The sequence below is a fragment of the Plectropomus leopardus genome, chromosome 20 (assembly GCF_026936395.1).
Source record: "Plectropomus leopardus strain MGB_pleo_1.0 chromosome 20, ASM2693639v1, whole genome shotgun sequence".
Lineage (NCBI taxonomy): Eukaryota > Metazoa > Chordata > Actinopteri > Perciformes > Serranidae > Plectropomus > Plectropomus leopardus.
Genome location: NC_142195.1, coordinates 7,967,211 through 7,978,968, shown reverse-complemented (window position 1 = coordinate 7,978,968; position 11,758 = coordinate 7,967,211). Strand labels below are relative to the sequence as shown.

The following is an 11,758-nucleotide window of genomic DNA, read 5'->3' as shown; positions in this document are numbered from 1 at the left end:
ATTTGTGATACTAACACATGATAGGCTTAACACGCTTTTATATGTCTATACAATGAATTATCTAGAGGAATGATCACTTTGGATAATGTTGTTGTTAATGACGGATTAACCAAAAATCAATGGCCGTCCAGCAGGTGATGCATCCACTCAGTTATAATATAAAAGGAACATTAATTTCTGAATAAAGCAAAGAGCTGTGAAATGACACCCATCCTGAGCGAATGCCACTGTTGGCAAACATAAAACTGTTGGTGCACATTACTACACCCAGACAGCATTGTAAATGAGTTGTCCAAAACAGTTTTTGAGGTCACCTCTGTTAGATCAGTGCCTGTGGACATGAAATTACCAAAAACTGAGACAGTATCAACTAATATGGAGTGAGACAATCTCCTAGTTTTTTCCACCTCTATTGTGCAGACCCCATCAGGTCTCAGGAAGATTGTTGCAGTATTCACTGCAGTACGAAGCATGAATATTGTAATAGAGTAATGACTTCAAGGACTCTGTGCCATTCGCCATCTCCATATTACCTCTCAACAGTCACGAATTTGGATTTCATTTTCATATGGTAATGACACTCATCTCTCCTTAGCTGCTAAACTGACTGAAAATGACTACTTTTAATTCGTAAAACTTAGAGCTGCATTTATTCACATGATGGATCCCCATGAATGTTCTCCTCTGTGATTATCTTGGTAGAGAGTTGATAAGAGACACTCTTAGTTCCTTTCACTTGTACAGCAGATGGTGCATCAGCTTTAGATGTGTCAAAGAAAAGGAAAATCATGTACACAGGTTGTGCGCACTTCATTGCCTCTGTGTCAAAAGCCTTCAAATGTTATAATAAAAAAATCTAAGTAAAGCTCTATAATCAATATGTAAACCAATGTGTGCACAGCATGTTGTTGTTTTTAAAGTAACTATAATTGTGCTATTGGAATGAGTTTGACAACAAAGAAAGCACATAATTAAAAGAGCATAATTGACTTCACAATGATATAAAAGCACAGTGAAGTGAAATAAATAAAATGCATCTGTGCATATTGGCTTGAAAACACCAGCTTGTGGTTTTTACACTTTCTGTATTGATACAGATTGAACGAGTTAGATTTAAGGTGTTGATTAGTGAGCTTTAGAGTAACTGTAAACAGTCTTCTGGATGAAGCTTCACCTCTTATGCACAGACATGAGAGTGATATTGATTTTCTCTTATCTAACTCATAAAAAGAAAAGCAAATATGTATGTTTCCTAAAATGTCAAACCATTCCCTTAACAAATGTTCCAGTCAGCGTCATGCTCACTCACGAACAAAGGTTGACAGAGCACTATTTTAGCACACAGAACATAAATGTACTAGGAAAAATTCACTTCTTCACAAACAGCAAGAACGTTTTTCAAGGATTGCATACAATTAATTTATTTTGTTTTCGGAGCATTCCTTGAACCATCCCCAATAAATGTATGCTTTTTATCACCTGTGAGCAGCTCCTTCATTTCTACCGCACCTTCAACTGTTGTACAATAGTGTCCACTTAGAGACATTTAAGTGTGCATTATGATTTTCAAGTATTGTGTAATGGTTTTTATGTGAAGGCTTTACATACGCAGAAACATAGTTAGAATAACCATAAGTACATGTATAACTCCAACAAATGGATGCGACTATTTGTGTAAATCTGATTCCAGATCAGTTATCCAGCAGTCATAAAGAAAATGTGTCTCTAACATAATTCTGGTATATGTCATATTCGCAGTTCAAACATCATTGGCTTTTGCAACCCAATTCCAAAAAAGTTGGGACGCCTTGTAAAACGTAAGCAGAAACAGAATGCAATGATTTGCAAATCCTGTTTGACCAATATTCAGTTGAACAGGGTTCCTGTGCATTTGCACATATGAATTTTCAAAACATTTCCAAAATGTTTCTATAATATTTCACACTGTTTCCATTACTTCATATTAGTAGTTTAAAATGGGTATGCCTGCAAACACACACTACCTGAGCATTTGTGGTTGAGGAAACTGCCAGCACTTGCTGTCTTTACTCTTGGGTTCAACAGTACCGGGCGCCCAGTAGCTCAGTGGATAGTGTGGGTGCCTCATGTACCAAGGCTATGTCTTTGCAGGTTTGCTTTAAGCTCGCGGCACTTTGATGCATGTAATTCCCTCTCTCTCCCTTTCATATTTACAGTCTGTCCTATCAAATAAAGGCAAAAAAGCCCAAAATATAATAAAAAGAGTTCGATATTACCACATATTCCAATAGACCAGACCAACAAAAAAAACATGTACTTCGCAAAACGTCATGGCCCTGCCTCTTTCTTGGGGAATAGAAAACTGAAGATCCAATCAATGGTCACTCAGTGCAGAACTAGATTTTAAATGCTAGATGTAGATGTTGATGAATAATGTCAGACATATTTTGGGATATTTATGAACATATTTTAAACAAAAGCCAGAACATGTATGTTCAAAACTTCTCCAAAGCATTTTGTGAATATCAAAACATTTCCAGAAAAGTTTTTCTAATTCCATAATTTTTCCAGGAATTTCATGACCGTGGGAACCCTGACTGAATACAGTGCATATGGACGATATTAGATGTTCAAACTTGTAAAATTTGCAAAAAATACACTTTTTCTGAATATGATGCCTGCAACATGTTTCAAAAACAGGAGATGGTTAGGGGTTTGTAAGTTGCCCATGGCATGGGCAACTTACACATCTTGAGGAAGGCACCATGAATACATAGGTTTTTGAGCAACATATGCTGCCATCCCAATCTCATCTTTTTCAGGGAAAAAGAATTTCACTTTCAAAACTTTTTGAAACAATTAATGTCCTCAATTTCCAAACACTTATTGGATGCTGTTAAACAAAAGGTGATGTCACACAGTGGTAAACACATGCCTCTGTCCTAACTTTTTTAGAACATGTTGCAGACATCAGTTTAAGAATGAGTGTATATTTACAAAAAGAATCCCCAAAGTTTGAGTATGAACATTAAACATCTTGTCTTTGGACTGTATTCAGTTGAATATATATAAAAAAAAGGATTTGCATCATTGCATTCTGTTTTTATTTATGACTGAAACAGCGTCCCAGCTTTTCTGGAATTGATGCTGCTCATTTTGGTCACCAGAAGCCAGACAGTTTGACCCTTATACACAGCATCTTTGACCATTTGATAGTGACACAGAGAGAAAGAAGAAACCGCAAAAACAAGAGAGGTAGACACCATAAGAATCCCGAACACAGGTTGTGTGCTGCTGAAGCCTGACCTGAACCTCACCGAGGCCAAGGGGACTAATTGTTAATTAAGCCAGGCTGATGAAAAAGAACTCAAGTGTAAATGAATGTGTCAGTCTGGAGGAGCACTCAGACACACCTTTTACCCCTGCAATGGAAAATCAGCATTATTTTAAACTTGACAGGGCACTCCAGCAGTTCAGAACGCCTGGTTATTATTATTCATGGTGAAATTAAAGTTCTGATGTTGTTGGGAGGAGAAAAAACGTGGGAGAAAAAACAAAAATAGAAAGGTAGATTAGGTGTAAATCATGGGAGGCAGTGGAGAAGTCTGTGGCTTTTGAGGGAATGTGTGTGTGTCAGTGTATTGAACTGTATCTTGGGACAAGGTGGAAAAGGGAAGAATATAAAAGGCTATAACTGACTTTTTGAAGCAGAATAAAAATGACCACAGCCCCTTTTATTAACAAAATCCTCCCAGTCTTCTCTGTTCAGCTGTCTTATCAATGCCCCAATCCCCGTCATCTCCAATATCTAGACTTTACCTGCTGCTGTGGCCTGGGGGCAGGACTTTGGCAGGTTTAAAGCGATGTCCCTGAGACTGTCTCTCTCCTCCCTGATCTCCTGTAAGTCCTGTTCAATGAGGGACATCCGGCTGTGCTGCTCCTGAGCGGCCGAATGCAGCTTCTGGATCTTGGAGCTCAGCGTCGGGCTCTCGACGCTCCCTCGAAGCATGCTCAAGCGGCGCGCTGTCTCGTCCAAGATCCGGTCAAAGCGCTGCAGCGGCACGTTCCCATCTGGTGCAGACATGCAAGAGGGAGGACAGATGGAGGGAGAGGAGAGAGGCATCAGAAGTTTTGGAGATGGTACTTTGTAAATGGCTGGCCTACACAAGTAATTCAAATGATGAATCAGGCACGATGACCTTATTACAGTGATTTGGTCATTATCCTTCCAAGAGTGCCTTTCTAGTTAAATCTAAAAATTGATACATATTATACAGAAAATGGGTTTGAATGAATAGGTCAGAAATAAACTGCCGACTTATTTTAACACGCTGAAATTTACCCACAAAAAATGCTGCTGGGCTCCATAAACAGCAGGTATTCTCACTTTATCATGGGGATAAAAATCTGGAAATATTTCCATGTTAAATGAGGCATTAAAAAGCACCGAGCTCTTTAGTGATCTGACATTTAAAGTATAATGAAGATTTATGTTTTTTATAGATATGAAAGACTAAAAAGGAGCCACAGTAAAATATGATCTATAAGAGAGGGACTTACCAATCTTGCTAATTAGCTCAGTTAGTGCATCAGAATAGGCCTTTAACTGGAGCTTGGCTGCTTCCATATCTTCCTTCACGTGGGTCAGAGACACCTCTGGCTGGAAATGAGAAGACTTACTCTGGAAACAGTCTTTTAAGTTGCACACAGGAATTGTGGATCAATGTGCATAGATTCTGCTGTTCAGATGTGTGTATGTCTGTGTTAGGTACCTCTGAGGTGATGTGGGAGTTGGCGGTGTCAGATAGCATCTCCTGCTCAGACAGCTGTTGTAAAGCAGAGTCTATATGGGAGCTGAGGTGAGCAGATGCAGTCTTGGTATGTTTGGCCTGGGTCAGAATGGCTTTGGATTCCTGCACACAAAAGAGAGTTTTGAAAAGACAAAAGACAACCAACTGTTAAAAATATTTTCATTAATTACAAAGAATTACTTTGACTTTACAGCCATGCTAGTGGCTATGTGAGGCTGTACTTAGGCACATCAGTTTGCAAATATGCTCATAATGATAATGCCAATATGCTGATGTTGAGCAATTGTAAATGGATTGCATTTATATTGCACATTTATCCCATTCCAGTATGCCCAAGGACATGTTGACATGTGGGCAGGAGAAGCTGGGAATTAAACATGCTAACTACAGCCAGATATCAGATCACATACTGGATACCTTTAAGGTATCTACTGGGGGCACCCGGTGGCTCACCTGGTAGAGCGGACGCCCTGTATACAGAGGCAGTGTCTTCGCAGCATATGCAGCAGCAGCAGCCGCAGCCGCAGCCGCAGCCGCAGCCGCAGCCGCAGCCTTGATTTTAACCTGTGGCCCTTTGCTGCATGTCATTAGCTCTTTTTCCCTATTTCACTCTACAAGCTATCCTAATAAAGCCAAGAGCTGAAAAAAAATAATATTAATAATAAATATATAGATAAATTAAAAAAGAAAGAAAGAAACAAACCCCCCAAGAAGGTATCTATCAAAATATACCGGTATCAAGTTATATTGAAATCCCCAGTCAAATGATACCTGAAATCGATATCTTTTGGGCTGGGGCTCTTATCCTGGTCTTTCCTGGCTTCCCACAGTATCTGCAAATTTTCTGTTGTTGCCACTTCGAAGCCACTCATCTACCGGCAAACAGTCCAGGATGTTCCACACAATTATTTATTTGTGGCGACCTGCTATGATCAAAAAAATCTGTTGCCACAAACTGATTCAACCTTTTGGAGCTGTAATGTTCATTAGGAGTGCTAACGGTTCAGTTATTCATTGCAACACACTCCCGGAGCACAGAGGGTACTTTGGGCACAGACGGAGGAGAATGCCAGCTGCATTAAAAACAAAACTTAACCATTCACCGTTCAAAAGTTTGCATTCACTGCCTCTGCAGCAGCTGCTCCTCTCGTCCATCGATCTGATCAACTCTGACTGGACTGACAGATCAATTATCCAGCCCGAGACTCAAACCCATGAAAGTGGGTTTTTGGTTTTCAGCAAAAATATTGGATAAATTACATAAATAACGGCCCAGAATTTAAGGGACCATCAAATGTATTATAATCCTTGCTGGAGGGAAATATGAATGTTTGCACCACATTTCATGGTAATCATTTAATAGTTTGTGAGACATATCACAAAAAATAAAAAAATGCCGAACTGAAACAGTCTTCACACACCTTCGCCACAGCATGTGCTGTCTGTTCTGCTTCCTTTGTGGTGTTACTTATGAGGCTGGAGTTTTCCAGAGCTGGTTTTAGCATCTTCTCAATCTGTGAGACCTTTTTTCTGACATCAGCGAGAACCTTTTCCTCCAGAGGTCTCTCTTTCTTCATTGCAGCCTTGGTCTGGACCCGCTGACGGGGCCACTCCCTCACCATGTCTGAGTGGACATTGGGAAAAAGGCAGTGTAGAAGAATTAAAGGCCCCGAAAACCTGGTTGCAAATTCCAAGTATTTCTTTAAAAAATTAAGTAGTCATGACTAAATAAGTGCCATTCAAATTTAAAGTTGGGAAAAAGACATCCCGAGGGTAAAATGATGCAAATTCCTGGTTGTTGCATGGAGTTGTGTGCCACATATTCCTCCCTAGAGCGCAGACAACATCGCAAATACAAAACTCTCTCATGTGCATTAAACAAAGGTGTTCTAACTTTGGGAGATATATTTGTGTTCATGTAGGACCCCATTATTCAAAGTAAAAAGCTGATTAAGAAAATATCTTCTCGGGGCCTTTAAGACAGATTCAAGGTTGCACTGAATTATAAAAAAGTTTAGCCCAATTAGATCCTTGTCCACTGGCTGAATCTCACTCTCATTATTCATCTTCTGCTCATTCTCCACTACTTTACTATTTCATGTGGAGACAAAACCACTGCAGAATCTCATCACGTAATGTAAATAACCCACATTTAGTTCATGAAATTGATGCGTAAAAATGATCAAAACATTCCACTTCATTATGTCTCTCACGTAAGCCGCTGCTGCGTTCAATACATGACAATTAGGTCAGAGCTTTACAATGGTCATGACATATTTATTATAGTAATTCTTCAGTCTGTTCTGTTTGTTTTCAGTTTCTGCTCTTGACATTTCAATTTGAGTAAGGAAATTTAGTTTGACGTTTCACAAAAACAACAATGCAAGACAGACAGTGAGGAGAGTGTCACAGAGGAACATGTTAGATAGAAAGAGACTCACACTCCAGTTGTCTGTGAAGGGCGATGGCGTCAGATTCCACCTCTTTCCCTGCCACCACGGAAGACAAAGCCATGACCTTTGCCCCTTGAGCGTGAGCTTGCAGCTTGAAAAAGAGACACGTAGGATGAAACATGACCTCAGCAGAGCCAAGTGTATTCTAAGCTTGCAACAACAGATATCAAAGGCAAACTGGTGGGAGGACAGCATTGACATTGTCGACAACAGTGCTAGCAGCTCTGTCAGGCTAAACTCCGGCACAGCAGCGCTTTAAGTTTAATGCCAACATTAGCATGCTAACACGCCTTAAGTGTTAATGCTCACACGCTGATGTTTCACAGGTGTAATCAGCGACGGTTCAGAGATGGCACGCTTTAGTGTCATTTTCTGTAACTGTGTCACATGGATCCACACATTGCCCAGCACCGAATAAAATATTGGACCCATTTTTCACAAGCTGCATATCTCCCAAACTTTCTGACGCTTATATGGCATTGTTTTTAGACTGATAAATCAGAAGAAAATTAACTTCAAAACCTGTTTCTGTCTCAGCAACACACTCTTAGATCTGCCAACACCTGATATGATCTTGTGCTGGGCTGATATCAGACATTAAGCGAGCACATAACAACAAGCAGCAGAATAAAGAACAAATATTTCATTTGTACTGATATAGTTATAGACATGTCATAACACTTCATAACCAGGTGGGGAGAGAGATGGCCGAGGCCCTCTTAGGAGGATGGTAAATGTGTATACTATTTCATCGCATTGGCTTAGCTTTTAATGTGTCATCTTTTGTTTAAGTGCATCTTTTGCATAATGTTGAAGATGTTAACTATCTCTCTCTATCTCTATCACTGGCATTAGTCAAACAGTCAATAACAGTCAGTTTGACTGCGTTTTTTTCTACTGAAAATGCTCTACATTTGTCGTAAGTTTTGTCGGAAGCCCTGTTTTAAGTTATCCTTCGCTTGCTTTGAAAGTGAGAATTGTAAAGTTGAAATTAAGAGTTATTTATAAAAAAATTCCTGATTAAAATACAAACCAAAGCTAAGGTGGCAGCTGGTTGGAGGGAAATTGCAAGGAGCTAAAAGTTTCCAGTAAATGACCATCCCTAATAACAACCTACCTGTTTTTGGCTATACTGTATGTTATTTCCATGAAATATCACAATTTAAAGTGTGTGTAGAAGGATAGCAAGTATTCAACTCATCTGTTAAGTGGTAAGGTCTCCAGTGTGATGTTGAGCGGACAGCTGATAGCTACGCAGTGTGTTCACATGATGCATCAGAAGTGCATTTTTAGGATTCTGAAGGGTCAGTGTCTGATGTTGCTTGCTTATATTTTGCAGGTATCACACTGAACCAACCAACCAACAGACATTCCCATCAATAGAGCTGCTTGTATAGATAAAATAAAATAAAAACCCTTCAGAATTAAAAAAGAAAATTCAATAGACCTTCAAAGTATGCAGACATAGAGCCACATGCTGCAGCAGATGTAATCACCTCACTGATGTCATCCACCATCTCCAGTGTCTTATTGGCAGTCTGTTTGAGAGGCTCCATCTCCTCTGTGATCCTACTGACCAGATTGTCTTTGGTCTGAATTTGCCGGTCCAGCTCTCCTGTCTGTTTCAGCAGGTCCTCGCCCCACTAAACAAGAAGCAGAAATACACAACTTTAATGCTTTCATTAAAACAATCCCATTTGGCTGTCTCTATCTCTTTTACAAAAACATTCTGCCTTTAATCAGCCATTTACAGAGGGCACATTAGCCCTTTTCTGTGTCATTTTACAATGTTTTGTCTGCTCAGAGATGCTGCAGTGGTTAATCACCCTCCTCTGGAACAACATGTACCCCCATGAGCAGCAAATCCTGCCAGAAGCCTCTCTCCTGTGCCTACACAGCGTCCCACCTCAGCTTGCCAAATGTTAAATCAAGAAAAAAGAAAAGATGTGGAGTTAACTGCCCACTCTTCAAAAAGCGATACTTGTATCTGTATATGAGCCTAGTTAAATGTCCTGAAATGGTTTTTTATATAATTTGTGCGGCTATAAAACCGACTCTAATGAGAAAAAAAGCTTCAAATTCCATTTGTACCCTGCTGTCCAGCCTCACCTCTGCTGTGTGGTTGGTTGGTTTTGTTTGGTTGAGCTGTGTTTGGTCATGCTCCGGTGATACGCTGGCATCTGTCAGAGCCAGCTGATGTAAGGATGATGTGATGTTACCCAGGGCGAGCTTTAAACCAGCAGCCTCCTCCTCCAGGGCCAGCTGTTTGGCCACTGTTTCATTCACCTGCGCTGTCAGGTTTTCCTTCTGCTGCTGCATTTCTGTAATTCTGAGATGAAGGAAAGAAAGCAGAGAAAATGTTAATTATAAAGTAATAGCTACTTTTTAAATATCAGGATGTCTTTCTGTTCATCTGATTTATTATTATTGGGATGATGAAAGATGCAGACTCATTAGAGCATCACTAGGTGAATTCAGTCTTTGGTTAAACTCTTCTTTTTTTAAAAAGCATCATGCTTTGTCATGTTGAAATAAATATAATTCTGTGAACCAGACAATGCAGCTTGGTCTAAGTGAGTAAACGGGTTTAAAAGATAGGTAGCATTTTGCCGAGGAAGCCTGATGAATTCATAAGAGGTTTTAGGCAAAGCGCAGTAGACACGAAAGTGCCATTTTTATCACCTCCGCAGCTGTAATGACATACAATCTGTTTTGCCTCAACTGAGCAGATATGCAGAAATTCACAGTGTGTCACTTTAGCTTTTTTTTCTCCCCAAATCCTGTGTTAAGCAACAAGCACATGGTGTTCTCATGGGTAGTTAAAAATAATTTGTTTTCACAATAATTAATTTAACATATTCGGTGGGCGGCAAGGTGATGCGGTGCTTAGGATTGTCGCTTCACAGCATGAGGGTTCCAGGTTTGAACCCACCGGCCGGCTGGAGCCCTTCAGTGTGGATTTGCATGTACTTCTTGTGTCAGCATGGTTTTTTTCTTCCCACAGTCCAAAGATGAGCATGTTAGGTTTATTGGTGACTCTAAATTGGTCGTAGGTGTGAAAGTGTGAGTGAATGGTTGTCTGTATTACCCAATGTCAGCTGGGATAGCTCAAACCCCTCTGTGATCCTTAACAGGATAAGAGGAAAAAGAATGACTGGTAGGACACTGGAATACTACAAGTTTTGTGTTAGTGCCTTTAAAAATAACTCACATGGCAAAGGTCTGGTACAGTGAAAGTACCAATATAACACTGTAAAAGTACTTCATTGCAGTTGAAATAAGTGTTGTTCAAATGTTCTTTAATCCTTTGAAACTTCAGCTAATTGGTTTGATTTCTTTCAAAGATGTGGGAAGAAGGCAACGAGCAAGGAGGAAGAAATAACACAAAAGTTAGCAAGAAATCAGAAAAACGTACAAGAAAATTACCTGGAAAAAAAAAGAAATAGACAGTAAAAAACAAACAAACCTGGAAAAAATGTTCAAAAATGATAACAATTCTCTAACATGATTTAAAATTTCTCTAAGCATTTTTCCCTAGAATTTTTTAAATTAATTTACTAAATCTACGAATTTCGTGCAATTTGTGTTAAATTTCTCACCAAGTTGCTCATTGTTGTTTTTCTCATGTTTTTGAGAAAAAGAACCCAAAAACCCAACAACACATCACTAAATGTAAAGATTTAGATACTTGTAAAAGGTGTCTGAAAGCAACACAAGAAAAAACTCATTCTGCAGAAAAATGTCCCTGGTGATCACAGGGCGGGTACACTTGTTATTTGCTTTTTTTAAATTATATTCAAGACTTCTTGAAAACACAAATAAAATCTTATAAAGCAGAACATTTTTTCAGCAGGACTATGATCTGGAATCTAGGAGAAATTAAAAACAATAACAACAAAGATTATATGTTTCCCTGATGGTAACATGTAGCCACATCCCGCATTGTATTTGAGTGTGCATAGCGGCACTTTATTTCATGAAAAAGTAAATAAAAACTTCTGAACATAATCGGACATGTTCCAGCAGGAATATAAGACAAAATGGGAGAGTTTACCAACATTGGCAGCCAAGTTTACCTGTTTCCCTGCAGTTAGCATGTAGCTACATGTAGCAGTGTTACATCAGGTAAACACTTGCAGTAGCATGCCGGAGCAGATTACCATATGAAGAAATCAGTCATGAGCTGATGTCATGTTAGAGCCAAAGTAGAACAAAAAAAAAAAACAGGTCATGAGATTTTTGCTCACATGAAATACAATCTAAAAAAATTAAATAAATTAGGGATGAATAAAAATAAACAGGTTAGCATAGCCTAAATAACATTGTTAAACTACTAAATATCAACTTTTTGATTGTTATTAACTTAGTTGAACTTAATTCAGCTTTTAAAGGTTTCAAATCATGCTGGGTGTACTAATGGGGTTTGTCAGACCATAAAAAAAAACAATACTGCCGGAGTTTGAAGTACTTAAAAAGATCCATGCTGATTGTTACCTTTAAAAAAAAAAAAAAAGC

At 39.1% G+C, this 11,758-nt stretch overlaps 1 protein-coding gene across 3 annotated transcripts in view; it reads right to left on the bottom strand.

Moving 5' to 3' along the window:
• Positions 1-1,394: 1,394 nt before the first annotated feature.
• lamc3 (laminin, gamma 3) overlaps positions 1,395-11,758 on the bottom strand; it is a 148,247-nt gene continuing 137,883 nt past the window's right edge. For all 3 annotated transcript variants that reach the window (XM_088070929.1, XM_088070930.1, XM_042509210.2), the window contains 7 exons: positions 9,353-9,572; positions 8,740-8,886; positions 7,232-7,334; positions 6,212-6,414; positions 4,752-4,892; positions 4,540-4,639; positions 1,395-4,050 (listed from right to left, as the gene is read on the bottom strand). In XM_088070929.1, the coding sequence (XP_087927055.1) occupies positions 3,788-4,050; positions 4,540-4,639; positions 4,752-4,892; positions 6,212-6,414; positions 7,232-7,334; positions 8,740-8,886; positions 9,353-9,572 (1,177 nt within the window). In that variant the 3' untranslated portion in view covers positions 1,395-3,787. The remainder of the gene's footprint in view (positions 4,051-4,539; positions 4,640-4,751; positions 4,893-6,211; positions 6,415-7,231; positions 7,335-8,739; positions 8,887-9,352; positions 9,573-11,758) is intronic.